At 44.4% G+C, this 18,638-nt stretch overlaps 1 protein-coding gene across 1 annotated transcript in view; it reads left to right on the plus strand.

Annotated features, from left to right (window-relative positions):
• ITPR1 (inositol 1,4,5-trisphosphate receptor type 1) overlaps positions 1 to 18,638 on the plus strand; it is a gene marked incomplete at its 5' end in the record, with an annotated part of 163,685 nt that overhangs the window by 95,008 nt on the left and 50,039 nt on the right. Inside the window, 2 exons of the mRNA XM_080625644.1 lie at positions 4,821 to 4,953; positions 6,190 to 6,380. Of these exons, the coding sequence (XP_080481770.1) occupies positions 4,821 to 4,953; positions 6,190 to 6,380 (324 nt within the window). The remainder of the gene's footprint in view (positions 1 to 4,820; positions 4,954 to 6,189; positions 6,381 to 18,638) is intronic.

The raw sequence follows: 18,638 nt of genomic DNA on the forward strand, positions 1-18,638 counted from the left end.
GTAAAAGGAGACTTGGTTTATCTGGCTCCTAATGCAGAATTTGGTTTTCCCTTTGTCTTGCATATATAAAAGCTTTGCTAAGGAAAGGGAGGTGTCAGAAGTTATCAGTGGAAGCTTTATAATCCCAGAGCAGCTCGGTGTCCCATATAAAGTGCCACAGAGAAACTGCTAACGGTCAGTTCACATCTTCAAGGTTACGAGTGCTATAGTGAATTGGATCTGTAGGCACATCTCCTTTATGAGACACCCCAGCACCGATTGAATAAGATGGATTATTTGCCAAAATGAAGACACAAGAATTTATGAAGTCTCAAATCCTTTTGAAGTTAATGGGACATCCAAAGGTGGCATTGGTACATTGTACAGCTGGGTACTCTGTCAGTGCAAATCTGAGTGAACCAACATGGAAGTCTAAATCTAGGATAGTGCTGATTCTCTGAGCTATATCCATATGAAAATTATCAATATGTTGTGAAGTCATGATGAAAAAAATAAACGTTTGTGGTGGTTTAGACCCTTTGTACTTGTAACTTCTGTGGAACAGTGTTTAAATGTAAACTGAAACTCTGAGTGGTCATAGAATGACTTTGAGATGCCTGGGAGGTGGCTCCTAGTTTAAGATGTGTCCCTGTGCAGAACAGCTGTTCCTGCACAATTTCCAGAATGCTTTAAAGCAGCAAAACCTCAGTGTACTTCCTGTTTACAGAGCGGAAGTTTCACTCCTGAAAATTAATGGCTGAAAGAAGAGCTCTTTGATTTGGAACATCCATGTGCTGAGGGGCTTTGTTCAGTGAAACCCCATTGAAGTCCATGGCACTGGAATGAAAATCCTGCAGAGTCCTCCACAGTCTCAAAGTAGCTTCCCTGACCACAGTCAGATACGTTGAAGTACCTGCACTTCCTCCAGAAGTGTGCCTATCGTGCGATGGGTGTTTGTGTGTGTGTGTATCTGTGTATGTGTATGCATGGGAATGCATGGTTTGAGTTCTTAAACTTGTGCATTACTGGTAACTGCAAAACTAGACTTTGTGTTTCCTTTAAATCCATGAGGATTGGCATGCGTGCATGCCGTGGTGGTCTGCTGGAGGGTGGCAGCGCAGGCTGGTTGAGTGCTGCCAGAGCTAACTGAGGGCAGATGTTCTGTTTTGGTAGCTTGTCAGTCAATCTCCCTCACTTCCCCCTTGATTTCAGCTGTGACTTGCCTTAATATTTTCCATGAGTGCAAAGATGTTAGTGTCTCTCTAGTGTTGTTTTGCTTTAAAATGAAATTTCTGCGTGCACAGCAGGAGCTTGATCAAAGTCTACCACAGAGGCAACTGGAGGATCATAGAAGGGTACGTACAGCAGTCAAACGCATTCAGAACTAATCCTCTACCTTTTCCTTTTAAGCAGTGAAGTTTAAGTTATGTAAGAAACTCCTGTGGTTAACTGCTTGCTGTTGGTCTCTTAGAAAATCTGAAATGATCAGCCATGCTTACAAAACGGGGTGCTGGAGCACCTTCTCTTGTGTTAAATGGAAGGGGCAAGCGCTTGGGTGCTCTGAATTAAAGCTGAGATCCTGGTCTAGTCTGTCCACACTGTCAAAGCACTCCCCTCTGTTGGGGATCACATGATTATCAATGAGTTTAATTGGTGCTTGTGGAGGTTGCTGGCTTCGGCTGCATCTCCCCCTTCACAAACAGCCAAGCTGCAAAATCAGCATCCTTTAATACAGTGCTTGATTTCTTCTGTTCTTGCTGCTTGGAACACAACAGCAGCAACTTGTAACTGCTTCATTCTTAAATATTATTAAAGATGCTCTATTTTAAACATTATAACAGGGTTTTTATCTCATTTACACTGTGTATTGCATCTGCTTTACTCATATGTGTACAGTAATGTTTGTATCCTGGTTACTGATAGTTTACCTTGATGGGGAATACAGATGAAACTGAATGCTGTTGGGGTTGGGGTTTTTTTAGGTAGCATATTTGATTTTTCTTATTGCTGCCAAACATCTGATATTTGTTTGCATACTGTATGCATCAAAGCGGTGTACAACAGTAACATGATGGTTAAAGAACTGTTCTGGAGCCAAGCATTGCAGCTGAATTAATTACAACATTTCTTAAATACCACTTATATTTTCTCCCCTCTACTTTGATCACGTACTCATATCCATGTGAGCTGACACAGCAGGTTTGAATAATCTTGTAGGAAACAGTTTTTTCTTCCCAGCTAGAATGCAAAGTGCTAGTGAACATGGATTGCCAAGCCTCCAAAACCATGGGTCAGCATGCTTTCTGACTTGAAACAGTAAATGTTTGATATGTGTTCCCACTTGTGTTGTCTGGTTCCTGGATTTGGATACACTATTCCTATAGACAGTGAAGGTCCGGCAGGTCTGTCCTCAGAGCAGCAGCTCCCAGTGAGGTCTCTCCACTCACCCCAACAATATTTGGACTGTGGAATAGAAATTGACTTCTGCTCCATAGTGAAGAAGGAAAGTCTTGAGAAAATTCCAGGACCTTTAGTTTACCCTCCTGAATTCAAGAAGAGGAGGAGTTGACTGAACAGCAGTTTGTGTGGTTGGATGTGTATTATCTTTGTAGTGAGTAGTAAAAACCAGTTTTTTAAATGCCTGTTGATATGACCACTGCCAGTTAGCTTAACAGAAGAGGAAGATCATCTGAGAACTCCATTGTAACTTGTTTTGTGGCATAAGACTTACGGGTATCAAGTTGCCTTTCTAATCAGTGTACATGCCAAAGCAAGATGTAGTTAATGTTTTTTTTTTTGTCTGTCTTGGCCTTGTTCTGTCATGTAGCCTTCCTTACCTGCCAGACTGAGAGCAGAGAGGTGGCTAAAGCTCTGCATCATGTACTGAACGCTCTCATGTTGCTGTCAGTCAAGGTGGCTCCTTTAGGATAAGAATTTGCTTGAGCTTTTGAATCAAGTCTCTTGCCTCTCCTACATGTTCACTATTTGTCCCAAGTGGTGATAGGAAACGTATGTCCTTTGGAAAAGTGCTCATCTTCTACTGTTGCTTCCAAAGTAGCTTGCCTTTTTTTCTTTTTTTGGGGAAGACTTTTGGAAGCAGCTGGTTGGAAAGCTCTCCTCATGTCTATTTTATATCTTGTCTCCCTGCCGGTTCCCCCGTCCCCATCTGATCCATAAAATGCTGCTTCTGTGCTGCAGCTTTCACACTAATAATCTATAGAACAACTTTCAATGTGCTAAATGTTAATGACAAGAAGCAGATGGTGGGAGCCGTGACTTTAGCACCAGCCTTGTGAGGAGGGCAGTGATTCCCGACCAGCTGCAGGCAGCTGTTGGGCTTCTCCATGTGGAAGTGATGTCTGAAATTTGGCGAAGAACTGTTCATTTCCAGACCAGTTTGTCTTTCCAGTGCTTTGGGGTATAAAGATTCCTTTAAGCCACCTTTTGTGAGCGCCAGCTTCGTATCAAAAACAGCTTGGCTGTGACAGCGCTGGAGTTTGATGCAAACCAATTAATGCATATTTACATTGTTCCATTTACTTATTTGTGTTTTAAAGGCCTCTTGTAAAAGTTTAAAAAGGCTTCACTTGTATCACAGCTAATATATGAAACCTCAGTGTTAATGCCATTTTGAATATATAGTCAGACAACTGATTATATTTGAAATACAACTGAAAATCAGTGTCAAGCCCTTGTTTTATGAATGGAGAACAAGATATGTATTGGTTCATCCTGACATTTTTAGTATGAAATTACTCTTGGCTAGATTGATTTTTGGGGTTTATTATGCCATTTTTAAGCCCTGAGAAACTCCTTTCTTCCCCCTCTCTCACACTCAGTCTCAGGGTGGGACTGCTGTAAGCACAGCACGCTGCCATTAGCAGAGCAGCAGCTCCCAGTTGAAATAATCACTAGTTTTCCTTTTTGCCCAAAGACTTTGTGAAAATGTGCTAATCCAATGGCAGTGTTTGTGTGCATCCTGTTGCTGGTAGTACTGCCGGCTTGTGTATGGCTCTGATTTACCTGGAATTCCTGTAAACCTTACATGAGAGCAGAGCAAGGTCCACAGGTTATCATTAAACCTGGGAGCTGTTTTGATCTCCTCTAGCCTCTGCTCACAGCAGTGGCGCGTGCTCTGCAGGGACGTGCTGGGTGCTCCCAGGGGCGTGGGGACGGGATGTTGGGGTTATCCAAGGACCGGTGCCCTGCAGTGTCCGCAGGCTCATGTGCTCGGATGCTGACTGCTGGCGTGACCAGGCGGCTGCCAGCAGGGACACAGGGAACAAAGAGCTGGGATGCAGCGGGGATCACTCGGGTTTCCGCTCGGCAGCTGACAGCATTAGGTTGCATCAGTTGCTGATGGAGGGGAGAAGAGTGTGTCCCTGTAACATTGGCGAAATGGCAAAATAGGATAGGTTTGAGAAGATGGGGTTCCTCTCTCACAAAACCATTTCTAACATTCTCTCTCTGTAATCCTCTTCATTTCGTGTTGGTGCTGCAACTTTCTTACATTTAAGGCTGAGACAGTAGATCTTAATTCAGAAAACTCTTTGGGAATAAAATCTGTTTAGAAAGCAATGCACAAAACCAGAACTGTAGCTGTTTCTGGTGCTGGGAACCCATAATCTTATTTGAGCCCCATGAGACCCCACCCAGGGTCCCAGCCTGCCTGAACACATCAGGAGATGCTTAGTGGATTCTGCCTAATCTCTCCAGGGCTTTGGTTCCCCCTCCCTCACTACAAGTAGGCTAATTACCAACAGTCCCCTTGCTACTGAATGTTAGTAGTGTGTTTATTCATTAAGCTCGCATCCTGATTTCATTATCCTCTTTGAATCAAGGGTGAGGCACTCAGGCAAGTTTTGGTCAACCGTTACTATGGCAATGTGAGACCGGCAGGACGGCGCGAGAGCCTCACCACCTTCGGCAACGGCCCCTTGTCTGCTGGAGGCGCCAGCAAAGCCGGGGCAGGAGGTAGGACGTGCTCCTGCTCAGCAGGCGTTCGTGTCATCTGCCGTGCCAGTTGCTCTGTGTCTGGGTCTGCCTCACAAATTGGTATTGCATGGGTGAAATAGGGGGTTCTCCCTGTTCTGTTCTGTGGAATCCCAAAGAAGAAGGAACTATCCACATGGATGGGAAGAAGTCCTGCTTACGTGTCGCTCGTGGCTTTAGAAACTCCAACTCTACGTGAGGGATTCCACTTTAGGCTGAGTGGAGCATCGCGCTTCTGTCTCTAGTCGTGTCAGTCTGCCTTTTCCTCATGCAGAGGAGAGCAGTGTTCTTCCTCCTGACTGCATTTGAGAAAGTGCTTTAAAATTGAGCAGGCAGAGCTTTTTATGCTTTCCAGAGACTGTCTTGGGTTGCCTCGAATGTTGTGACTTTGCTTTGGGTGAATGCACTTAGAAACTCTGGTCAATTTAATGTTTGCAACAACATTTGGGAGCTGTGCTCATATGGATGTCAGGTTCTCAGCCACACCTGAAACATCTGAAATGTTTTTGCATTGATTACAGAGGGATTGTAGCAATGGATGAGCAAAAATTTGGGTTGAAGTCACTTAAAAAGTGCAGTTTGTTTAATCTGAGACCATCGCTAAAAAGGTAAATCAAGCACATTTTGCCCCTTCAGAATACAGTGGGTAATCCTGGTGAAAGCAGGCCTGATCAGAAAGAAAGGAAAACAAACAAACAAACCCCCACCTATTTCCCCCTATTTTTCTCAAGTTGGTATATATTCTGTTTGTCCCTGTGTTGTGCTGCCTATGCCGTAGTCTTCCACTTCATAGAGCATTGGCTTTGCTATCCTCTGGAATTTGTCTTGCCTCTTCTCCATCCGCTCACTGGTCCTGCAGAGCCTCTGTCTCTCTTTGTATCCATGAATCCATGCTGTTTCCAGAACCCTCTTCCAATACACCAGTCCTCTCTCCGTCTTGTGGTGCTAAGGAGAGGAGCAGCGGCAGTAGACATTTCCCATTGCCAGCCCAACTTGTCCTCCTTTAGGACACTATCCCCCCAGACTCCTGCAACGTGCCTGGGATGTGCTTTAAGTTACAAAGTCTTCCTTGCAGAAATGCAAGGAGCTGAGTTCATCACTATTAATAAATCCGTGTGCATCCTTCAGGATAGGTTAATTTAAACCAGAAGAGAGATGCCACCATCATAGAGTGGCTAGGTTTGAATCTCAACCTGTTCCTCATGATCACCCTTATAGGAGGAAGCTCCGGATCAAGTTCAGTGAGCCGAGGTGAGATGAGTCTGGCAGATGTCCAGTGTCATCTGGATAAAGAAGGTGCATCCAACCTGGTCATAGATCTCATCATGAATGCCACCAGTGACAGAGTCTTCCATGAAAGCATTCTGCTAGCCATTGCCCTTCTGGAAGGTGGGAACACTACTATACAGGTAGGGAAATTGAAAACTTCAAGCTTATGACTAAAACATGTTGGGAAGGGAAATGACTTTTCTGAAATCCAGGAAACTTGAGGAGGTTGAGGAGATGGGAGGGAAAATGACTAAATGATCTTTGACCTGTAATTAAGGGAAATATTATTGTCTACCGTGCAAAAGTTTACTTATTAAATGTTTGTATGGGCATCAGGTAATTCAGGTATTCCCCAGGACAGTGTAGAGGAATCTGCAAAGCAACAGCTTTATTGGATTAATTTGTGATGACTTTTATGAGTAAGTTTAAGCAATTGCAACATGCTCAGAGACTTTCACAACTAGCAGTTTTCAGGCTGGAATTCAACACAAGGGTGTATGATGAACTCCAGACCACCACTATTTCTTGCTGTCCTTCATTTCTGTGTTTTAAATAAGGATTTGATTTCCCTAAATGAAAATTGTGCCTGGTATGTAATTGAGTATACAGCAACTGGCTTGTACAGTGTTCTTCCAAACAAAGTAAAACCTTACTAAGCAAAACATGCTTAGAAAGATTATTGAACATATAATGTCTTATTCTTTTGACTTGGCATGTGTTATATTTGCAGTCTGTTTCAGTCTTAGCCAATGGGCTTTATGCAGAGCTGTTCCAGAGCGTTACCCCTTCCTACCCTAGTGCCATGCATTTCACATGTCTGAACCAAACCATCAGTGATTTATTTCAGAAGGTCAATTTTGCAGATTGTTCCTTTCACTTGAAGAAGTGATGCATCCAAATGTTTGATACACGTACAGATTTAGGCTTATAATTTGATGTCATTTGTGCTGCATCCTAATTAGGAACGTTTATTTAGGCATTTCTATGTAAAACACTAACATTTTCAGAAGAGGTTGGGCAAATAGAACTAAAAATACTTAACACATGTGGCCCACTGTCCCCAGTATGATATAACCACTCTACAGTCCTTTCTTTCTGCACTGAAAACCAAGCTATGGAAAGACACAATCTGTCTCTGGTATTGTAGCAGCAGCAAAAAGCCACTGTGCTTATGACGTTAACTAGACCTCCATGGCAACCTCAGGGAGAAATACTTGACCAGACTGAGGGTAGTGCTCCACATTGTGCTTAATCTCATCTCGTTGTGGGCCATTGCCAAAATGGACTGTCCTGTTCTGGTTGTCTCTGCTTGTCCCGTCTTTGTGCAGCTTATGCAGCTGTGGGATGAGTTGAATTAAGGGGCTGATCTCGCAGAAATACAGCCTGCCGGTGAAAACAGATTCAATGCCATAGAAAAGGTCTGGCTTGGCTCAAAACTGACCAGAGATGTACAAGGGAGCAGCTGTATCCTTTGGGCAGCAAGTACATGGTGAGATGTGATTGAGTGAATGTGGGGTTGGATCCTGACTAGTTAGAAGTGATCATTACAGTTAAAACGTGTGCTAGATCTCTACAGCAGCACCTCTCATGTTCATGCAAACTTCCTTGAGAGGAGAGAGAATGTTTTTGGGCTCCCTCACACGGTCTCTATACCCTTTTTTCCCCTTGTGTTTATGCTCTGGAGTGAAGCTTCTTTGCAAAAGACTAAAGTGGGAACTGAACATTTAAAATCCTGTGTCACCTTAAACTGCAGTGACAGGATTAACATTCCTTAGGGAGAGTCACTCCTTTGAATTTCCTGCTCTTCTCCAATGTAAAGGAAGCTGGGCTTTCATCTTCCTGGCTCTCAGGGAGCCTCAGGTAACCCCATGCTGTCATGCTGGAAGGAAAAACAAATTCTGCACCAGTCTCATGTGGAGATATCCTTTGCTTGTGCTGGGCCCTAGAACTGATGAACTGAGTAAAGTAACTTCGCACTGTGTGTGAATCAGTGTTGAAACCGGATTCCTGAGCTCATCTGGTGAAAACAAATAGGAAAATCTGCAATCCCTCTCCTAAGACAACTTTTTAACCAAAAAGGGAGATTCTTAATTTGCATTTGCTGTCTAACTGGAATCTGTGAGTCTGTACAGTAACTGTGTGGTTAGGAATGAGCTGTTGGCATAGGATGCTTATAGCAAATGGTGTAACACTGTCACATCTGTGCCTTACAGTCCTGCCAGTTTCTGTTGTACTCTTGCCTTTATAGACATTACTTCTGCAAGCCAGAGTAACTATTTTCTGTCCTTTCCCACTTGGGAATAAGTGCTTAGCAGTTGTCTTTACCTTTAGAAGATGTTCTGGGCAGGCGGCAGTTAGTTGGTGCACGTGCGTGTACGTGCTCTAATGCAGCAGCAAAGGGCTGGGAGGGGGCTCTGGTGTAGGCTGCTTGTAAGTACAAAGTGTTTTAGGAACCGAATGACTTGTGATGCCTACAGCTAATGCTGTAAGCTCTGAGGTCTTAGACACACCCAGGAGCTCTTACGCATGCAAAGAACAGATGAGATTTTATTGGAAACATCCTATGGAGCAGCTGTAATATGGATATTCTGTGCTATAGCAATCCAGTGGTCTGATAGAAAAAAAAAGGCTTATCAGTGCACAAAGATGTTCCCTGACTTGCCTCCGTATTGGTTAATCTGGTGCTGGGAGGCAAGTTTGCTGATGCCTTGCATTACTTGCACTGGTTTTAGCACAGGCAGGGCCACTGGGGACTAGTAGAGTGTCAGTGAAGAGCAGCACATACTCAGCGCTCTGATCTTTCAGTAATATCTCAGTCATGAAAGCCAAGTAAGCAAAACTTTAATGGAAAAAAATACCAACCACAAAGCTTAATTTCTGGGAGAACATCTGGCTCTGTGCTGGTGAATCAAAGCGAAGGTGGAGGCTTGCTCTTCAGTAAAATCACGAGTGCAGGTCTGTATCACCCAGAGTAATTGCTGAATGATGTCCAAGTTAAACTGGTGCCCTCAGACAGTAAACTCATATGACAAAGCTTTTTTTCCCCTCACATAGGAAGAATAGCTTATTTGCTCACCCCGAAAATGCCGAAGGTTTGGTGCAACCCAGCTGTTCAGGGGCACTGCTGGTACAAGAGAGCTGTGTGGGGTGCTCCCTAGTATGTACAGCTTCACATCCCGTGGGTTTTGTAAAGCTGGCTTTCACTACAGCACAGTAGAGATTTATTGAGTGCAGCGATGTGATGGTTTCCTACTTTGTAAGAGTTCATTTTTAGAAAATACACTGCAAAATTTGTCTGCTTATGGGAATTAGATGCACTTGCAAAAATGAACCCAGTACTTTCTGCAGTCTTTTATCCTGATCTTTCTCTAATCTGTGTGCCTTTGGTAAATCCTGCAGATCAGGCAGGTAGGGCGTCACAACCTCTGCAACCTGCAGAGTGCATTTTCTTAAGTTCTACAGCACTTTCCAGTAACTGCCAGTGGAAGAATCATCTTGAGTCTCTGGACTAATAACTGTTCATTTTGCATCAGATACATTTGTCATTGCGAAAGTCAACCTGGCCAGCTGAGCCAGCTTTATCTCTGAGGTCTAACACAGTTTATCTTCCTTTAACAATTTTTTTGTTATTATTAGCAACTCTTAATTTACAGAATTCTGAACAAGCTCATTCTGTGCTCTGTGCCTGAATAATTTTGACTGAACTTAAATTGCTTTTATCTACAGGCCTTTGACAATAGGAAACTGGTGGGATAGGGAAGGGTTATGTAAAAGGGCTTTTTGGCACCAAAGCCAGAAGTGTGTCACCCCTGCATGGCATTTTCTTAACTCCAGGTTTTCACACGGGAAACGAATTCGGCCTGAAGTTAAGCAAAAGGTTTGTACTGACACACAGGAGCTTGCACATGATGATTGTAATATGGTTAATAATGGGAGTTCCCGGGTAACTCCCATGAGCTTCAGTGGGAGAACAGATCCCGGTGAGGTTGGGAAGGGATAACTGGAATAAGTGTTATTGTTTCATCAGGTACATGCAGGGCCAATATTAAGGCTAGGCAAAGTAGGTGGTTGCCAACTCTAGCAGAAAAACAGATCGAGAAATGTTCTTTATTATAATTGGAAGGAGTGATTTTTATTGCATTGTTAAGAAAATGAATGTGGGGGAGAAGCAGGGCAAGAAAAAATACTCCCGGTTTACCTTAGGAAAGAGGCTAAGCTGGTAGTGCATGGCACGTTGAATCCCACGTTGCTTTGTGTTTCGCTGTAGGGGTGAATGTGGATGTGATAAATTAACTGTTCTGGGAGGAGGACAGTGGTCTTTGCCCAGTTTAAGCTCCCTGGATGGAAACTTTTCTGCATTATTTTTAGGTTTTGGAATTCACTTAGAAATGCTGTCAGGTTCTCTGGTAATAGAGATGGTGGTGAAAGTGTCCACTTTGCTCGTTGCTCCTGCTCAGCAGGAGCCCTGGTCTTTGGTGGGAAGCCTGGCCTCATTTGTAAGGAGACAGAAGCGGAGGTGGAACCGCAGGGTCAAAACCGGACAACGAATTAACTTGACAAATGCTGCAGCTCACTGAACTGAAAATTACATAAACCCCTTTATTAATTTATATAACCCTCAGCATGCATTTTGAGAGAGCTGGAGTCAGCGGATCTGCATGGAGCAGCCCTGGGGGAATGCCCTGCCAGCCCCATGCTCGCCTCCAAAACAGTGAGGGGTGAGCATCCGTGCATCCAGGGTGCTGTCAGCCACACAAGGCACCTGTCCCCCTAGGGTGCTGGCTTGGGTGCTCCTCTCCAGAGCTTGCATGGCAGATTCTGTTGCTTATGGGCATGCTGCATGTGAAGCTACAGCTCCTCAGAAGAGATGGAAGCTTGGTCCGTTCTCTGCACACACTGCGACATGGCAAGTTTTCCTCTGTTACATCAGCCCTGGCAGATGAGTGACAGAGGAGGAAATTGCTGAGGACTTGTCCTGTAATGCTCGTGTCTCATCTGCCAAATCAAAATTACATGCACCGTTACTCTGCTTCACCTCTGTGGAGTTCTGGGTTTCCTTGGTCGGTGGAAGTTGAAGGCAAGTGCAGCCCCTTACATAACTGGCTGTCTATGGAGACTTCGGTCTGCTCGCTTAATTAGGGATCTTCTCAAAAGTTAGATTGCGTGACAAATTACCCACACGCACATGTTGGTATTTTCAGCAAGGGAAGGTAAAATGAGGTTGATGACATTAGTTTAGCTTCAGGCATTTTTTAAGTGCTACCCCACAGTGACATGATGCAGAGCTACCACTTCCAAGTGTGGTAGCTCTGCATCACACTTCCTTGCTTCTTTCCCCCTTCGTCCACAGTTTTTCCCAAGGCGGGCTGCAAACACAGAGGATGAGGTGATGGTAGTCAGCACCCAAGGAAAAGGTGATTATTTTTCAGGGAATAAGTGGGATTTGCTCCTAGCTTTAAAGCATCTAAGCAGAGTTGCTGCTCCTGCCCAGAGGACGATGATGGGATCTGCTCTACACTCTTCCTTCCCTCATCTACTGAGTATGTGATAAGGACCAGGAGCCACCTTAAGATAGCACTAAGGAGCCTGTGGTGGTGGACCAGATTGTTGTACCTCTGTCACAGCATGGCAAGAGCAAGTCAGTGTTGTGATGAGCCCAAGGTTTGGAGCTCACTGTATGCATGTGAGGCTCCTTTGAGATGTGACTGTACAAAACACTGCATGGCTTCAAGTTGCTTTAACTTGCAGAGCTCTTCAGCCAACAAAGAGGAGCCATGCATGTTGTGTCCTCTCCTTTGAGTGCTTGTCAGGGTTAGGGGCTGTGGCTGTGTGGTACTGTGCTGCCTGTTGGATAAGTGCCATGGTGGGCTCTGAACAAGGGAGACACCAGAAATCACAACAGCCAGCTATTCATTAGTCTGGTTTAATAGGAAATAAGAGTTCAGGTAAAATGCTGGACTAACACAACTATCCTGTCTCTCAAGTTCTTGCATCGTACAAGAACTTGAACTTAGTTGACGTTTCTCCTTGTGCATTGCTACCAGTAAAATTCCAACATGTTGAGTTGCGCTCTCCTTTGCTGAACTCCGTGCTTCAGATTGTCCAGTGATGATCAATAGCTACTAAATGATTGTGAAGTTGATGCACAGAAGGACTTCAATCCAGAGCTGTCCAATTCTTGCATGTCTTTCTGGCACACAGGAAGGGCACAGAAGCTGGATGAACTGCGGTGCTACTTGGCCAGTGGGAAGATGGGGCTGGCTTCTGCCATTGTGTGCTGCAGCCCTCAGATATGAGGGAGCAATAACCTTCAGAGAGATCTGTGTCCTTCAGCTTGCTGTAGTGTTGGCTGTGACATACTGTGACAAAAATGGAAGGATAAGTGATGCTAGAAAGATCAACAAGCTGGAACCAGCCAGTCAACCCGCTTTATTTTTTTCCCCATTCCCTGTTGGCCTAAATTTGTCCTGTCCTATTGGGTTGCCAAAACACTTACTTTATTTTTCTCCATGACTGCAATTGCGCTTCAGAACAGGAAGAAAATTTTTCAGAATGTTACAGAAGTACTGGTGATAAATGTAATTTAGTGACACAGCACTTCAGTGCGTTAGGGTTTGTGGTTTGGGCTTTTTAAACCAGGTTTACTACTTACAGACTTCGCAATGGTCACAGATATCTTGGAGCGTACAAAATCATACGTGATGGTAAATGCGTCAGAGGCAGGAATATCTTTGGATCGCTGAACTTTTGGAAATAGCACTCGAGAACTTTTGGTTGTTGATAAAAAAAGTATCTTAATTTCTGCTGTTTGTTTATAACAGGCAGAATTCTTTGCTATAGGATGTTCTTTCTTCTTTACATTGTTTTAATAATACCTGTTAGGCAACTAATGCAAAACCAGCAAGCTTTCCGCATGTATTGAGTAATCACCTGTGCCTTTCACCATTTTAGTGAGGTTTTTCTCAAGTTAAAATAAACCTTTTCTTTATTTTCTGAGTATGCTACTTCCAAACATGACATTAAAGTAAAAGCGTACATGTTGGTAAGGACCTACATCAACTGTCATGTTCACCTGTGGGCAGAGGTCTTGCCCTTCTGTGAAAGAGAGCCCTCTCCAAATGAAGCCCACTGCAAATCCAGCCTCTCCCTCATAGCAGTCACTTTCAAAACAAGGCACGCACCCTGCGCTATTGATTAAGTCAGCAGTGAGATCTATCTACTGATGCTCTGTTGATCCGCGGCATGTGAGGAGACTCAGGATGGTGAGCCTATAGGAGCACACTGTCTCTTTCCTGTGTTTTATAATGTATTAAGCACAGTGAGGTCTCAATCTCTCTTAGCCCTTAGGTACCACCATGTTACAAACAGACAAGCCCTGCTAATAATGCATGGAGAGACAGAGACAGAAGCTGTGAGGAGTTATTCCTGCAGAAAGGATTTCATTGTTTTTGAGGGCAGTAAGATGCATAGGTGAGATTGAGAACAGGGTGGATGAGGTAAGATGGTAATGATAAGATAGTCTTGAGCACTTGAGCTGCAGCTGGTGCTACTTAGTGAAGTGTATTGGGCCATCAATATTCCTGTATCATAGCATTTTTCATTCTTTTTTGCTTAAAGGGAGGTTTTAGGCTAAGATTTTGAGGTGCCCAACTGTGCAATTGAGCAGTATATTAGGGGGGAAAAAGGAGGAAAGGTGCTACATGAAGGTTCACCTGTGTTACTTGTCCTCCAGTCTCTGTAGCCTTGTATCATTCCTGGTTGTTGGGTACCACAGACCTCTCATATGCCAATCCTCTTGGTGTGATCCTGGTGGTGGAAGGCGCGGGGATGTAAACTGCTAACGCTCCTTATTCCTCTCAGTGGGATGCAGGTCCAAGGTAAACTTTGAGGATGCTCCCTAGCAGGACTGGCTCCTCCAGGAGCAGGCAGAGGCTGCTCAGAAAAACAAGGTCAGGCTGCCTTTTTTTTTTTTTTTTTTTTTTTTTTTTTTTTTTTTTTTTTTTTTGGTGAGCACAGGAATCAACAAAGCCGTGTTATATAACTTCTATTTATAGCCCACTTGCTCACTAGCTGCAGGCATACAAGAGTGGCTGAGAAGGGAATTTAATGAGCTCTCAGGGCTTGCTCACCTTCCAGAGCGGGTAGGAGCCAGCTTGTTTTTGAAGTGCGTCAGCAAATGAAACCGGTGGTGGGTGGGTGGTTTGGGTAGGTGGACTGACTTGTTGCTATGGTTTTCTTTAATTCCTCTGTCTCTCAAGAAGATCTTACACTTCTTCCCCCCCTCCCTTCTTTCCTTTTGGGGAGTCTGCAGACTTCCTTGTTTCTCACACCTACACAGCGCTCGCTGGTTCGGTAAGGAAGTGGGATTCATGCTCCTGCCATGCAAGAGCCTTGCACAGATTAACTGAGTGACCCAGCGGGTGCATGCTCCCACATGTATGCTGGAGGAACTCAAATAAGACTCTGTGCTGAAAGCAGGTCAGGCCCCCGAGTCTCCCACGCTGTGGAAGCCATCTGCTCTGTCTGCGGGGGGGTTTAAACCCTGAACCCCACAGTCACGTTTCTACCTGTCGTTCCCCCACTGTGCCTTCACCTTCTGGTGGTCAACCAGTGCCGCTTCCCTGTCCCGTGGGTTTTGTGCTGGCTCTGGAAGGGCACAAGGGGACCGATCTCCTTGTGGTTTATTCTTACTTTCCTTTTTGTGAAATGACTTCAAATTGCATCAAGGTTTTAGGAGCAGTAGGAGAACATGCAGGCTGTACAGGCTCTTCCCGAATCAAGTGGTGTAATTCTGTGGCTGCTTTTACTTAAAGCTGGTTGGGAAGGATGAGTGATTGCATGGGGTAGTTTGTGTACGCTTGTACCCCTCCAGAAACATCCTCCGGAAGGTGGGGTGGAATCTCCAGTGCAGAGCAGAGCCTTGGAGGATGGTGTGTGGATGCCCGTGACAGAGACAGTGTTTGTCTTACTTGTGAGAAACAGAGCTGGGAAGTCCCCCTTCTGCTTTCAGGACAAAGTTTATTTTACAGTTTGCTAAAGAAACAGGCAATTGAGGTGTTCTGGCAGATTTTCCTTATGGGTTTACTTCAAACTGTGAAGTATGTTCAGCACAAAATACTTCAGCTGCCGTTTCCTTAAGCTGCAAGACTAATGATATCTATCACTCACGCCCCAGAGTGATGGATCTTTAGGGAGCCAGGACATACGAAAGATTTCAAGAAAAGAGAGGAATCAGCGATATTTAAAATAAATAAATGAGGGGGAGAGGACACAAAGTTGGGTTTGAATTCTCTGCCATTTAAGCCCTTGCAATATGTTTAGGCAGAATGGAAAGGGTTGGCATTTGTACTCAATTTGGTGCTTGTGTTAGCAGTGCTGTTCCCCTGAAAATGTGGCTGCTTTGAAGTAGTCCAGCTAGAAGCAACCATACGGGGGTGGCGGGCTCTTTCCGCAAGCATGAAGTAGCACAGAAGTTTTGCGTTAGTTCATGCTGGCAGCCTGTCCGGATAACCCAAGCGAGTTAACATCCCCATAATAATTTCTGTCTAGTGTTGGAATAAAATGTCCTGAGCTGAAGCCAGGTAGCTGCTCTTTCTCTTGTATCTGGAGGGACTTTCCTCTTTGAAATATCCCTGGCAAAGTCAAGCTCAGGGGGTATTTTCTGTTCGCTGGCATTAGAGAAATGGGGAGGGAGATGGAAGCAGTTTGCTTTAATTGGTGAGGTATTTGCTGGGGCTTTGCTTTCCCTCGTTTATTGGTAATCAAATGTTTGCTTTCCTGGGGAGTTCTGTGGGATCTGGTGGGATGGTCTGGCAGGGCTCAGTGGCTGTGGTCTGTTGAAACAGCTCCCTGAATTACAGAGGGTGTGGTCCAGCGAATGCTCTGTCCTCTGCGGCATGATGGCAATCTCTGTTTGGGTTCTGCAGCCAAATGCTTGCCTAAAATCAGGCCACCCTTGCAGGAGGAAGCACGCATCAGAGCAGATGCATCTTAAACCCAGGGCTTGCTAAGAGGTTTTTAGCTATATTTCTCACAACACGATCACTCAGGGCATCCAGTCCAGCCTGTAATTACAGAGTCTGGGGTGGAAAGTGAAGCTTTTCGATGCAAAACAAGTGAACTGTTGTTGCTTTTCTTGGTTGGCAAAACAGTTGCGACTTCAGGGCAGATGCAGCTGACAGTTAACAGTGTAGGGGAGGCTGTTCCCAGTAAAGGTGACAGCACACAGAGGCAAAACTGGATAAGCTTTTCAAAGGTGAGAGCTAGGAATAAGCTGCTTTCAGCTTCTTCCTGTCTTCCCCCTACACCCCCATTTAAGAATCCTACGCTGGGTGTAGACTCACTCATTGTTAAATTTATTGTAGGTTAGTTAAATGTGTAGTGGATTATTCAGCCTGGGGAAAGAGAAGGCTCAGGGGACACCTTATAACAGTCTTCCAGTACCTAAAGAGGGACAATGAAATATGGAGAGGGACTTTTTACTCACAGGACAAATAGCAATGGCTTTAAACTGACAGAAGAGATTAGGAAAGAAACTCTTCCCTGTGAGGGTGCTGAGGCGCTGGCACAGGTTGCCCAGAGAAGCTGTGGCTGCTCCATCCCTGGCAGTGTTCAAGGCCAGGCTGGACAGGGCTTGGAGCAACCTGGTCTAGTGGAAGGTGTTCCTGCCTATGGCAGGGGGATTTGAACTGGATGAGCTGTAAAGGTCCCTTCAACCCAAACCATGCTGTGATTCTGTGATTAGTTGGCTGGGTCTGCACTCTGTACACCTTACATAAAGGTATTGGTCTGCTGCAGTTTATGGCTTCACTCTCCCAAGGGGCAGATGACAGCTCTGCTCACCGATTTGCTGGTGCACGAGACATGGTGAGGAGCATTTGTCCATGCTGTGGGGTTATCCTGCCTCTGTAATCCCACTGCCCTGAACTGCTGAGTAGCCAGGCTGACCTTCTCTTTTACTCGTCATCAGAAACTATGTGTATTATGTATATTGTATATGTCAAAGGTCTTGGAAGGCAAGGCAGGAAGGGAGGAGATGAAGTGGAAATGTGCCCGTGCCTTGCTGATTTTTTATTATCTTTTTTTAATGTGATTCTGCAATCTGGATTGTTCATGACCTGCAATATTAAAAATGTGCCAAAAAATAGTAACCACAGAAAATTATATGAATTTGAATTAACAGCAAGCAAAAATGGTTCTGTATTCAGATTAGCAAACAAGGTAGGTACACATTTAACAGTGTATGTAAATAATTGGAAAGGGAGAGGATGCCAAGTTTCTGGAGATAACTACAGAAGAAACATTTAAAAACTAAAATCAGTGACTGGAAGTTTGTGACATACTAAGGAGCTCAATCACATGTTTCTAATAGTTATTAACCACTGGAACAGACTTCAGACAGACCTGGTTTGTCATCTCTGATGCCTTCTGAAGAAAGATTAGGATGCTTTTCTGAAGAAGATGCATGACTTAAACACAGCTTTGGGCTTAGTTAATGAGTGGGAGCAAAGAGGTGATAGTGCTTGAGGGCAGGCCAGGCTGTAACTGATCAATGTGCTACAGTTTGGACTTGGTCTTTGATTTATTTTCTAGTGAAATTAGTCACTTGGTTTGTAGCTTCTCTTCTGCAATATGTTTTGCGTGGACCAGGGAAGTTAAGTCATAGATGGTATGGTAAGGGTGCTTCCTTACCATCATCCTTTGGCTCAGAAGCAGTGTGATGAAGGGGAAAAGGTGTAAGGGGTATATTCTGCTGTGTATGAGCTGTCTGGTTGGATTTCTTTAGGAGCAGAGTTGGGTGATGGAGAGGAGAAGGAAGAGGAAGTTATTCCATATGTTTCCTGGTACCTGGTGTTATTGGTTGTTTTACTCTGTGGTATTTTAATAAACCACTTTTGGTGTCGGGAGAAGGAATCTCCAGATTGTTGCTAGCTTTGCAGGTATGCAGTGCCCATGCTGGATGGTTGTTCTTCCATCTCCTCAAAACAAATCCAGGCTCATCATATGGCTTCGTGTATATGCCTGTAAAATAAGCAGCATGCTGCTGCTTACTGACTGCTTCATACCTGTATGGAAACAGTGCACCACAAAAATCCATATATATTCTCCAGCCACTGCAAGAGTTTGAACTTGCAAACCTTATGTAAGAAGATTTTCCCTTTTTGTTTCTTTAACAAAGCTCTTTCCATTGTGCCACGTTAATTTTGAATGAGTTTGTGTAGGTGGTGGTTGGTCTGTCTTTAAAAAGGGTTGAGAACTGAGCATGGTGTCCTGCGCGTGGTGAGCGTGGCTGTCACGTTAGAAGCCTGTGCATGTCACATGTGGATGTTTTTGAGTTTTTCATTCTGTGGCTGTGTAATTAATTGCGATCACGTTATCTCTGATATTCTAGCATCAGA

The sequence above is a fragment of the Psittacula echo genome (genome assembly GCF_963264785.1).
Source record: "Psittacula echo genome assembly, chromosome: 9".
NCBI classification, from domain to species: domain Eukaryota; kingdom Metazoa; phylum Chordata; class Aves; order Psittaciformes; family Psittacidae; genus Psittacula; species Psittacula echo.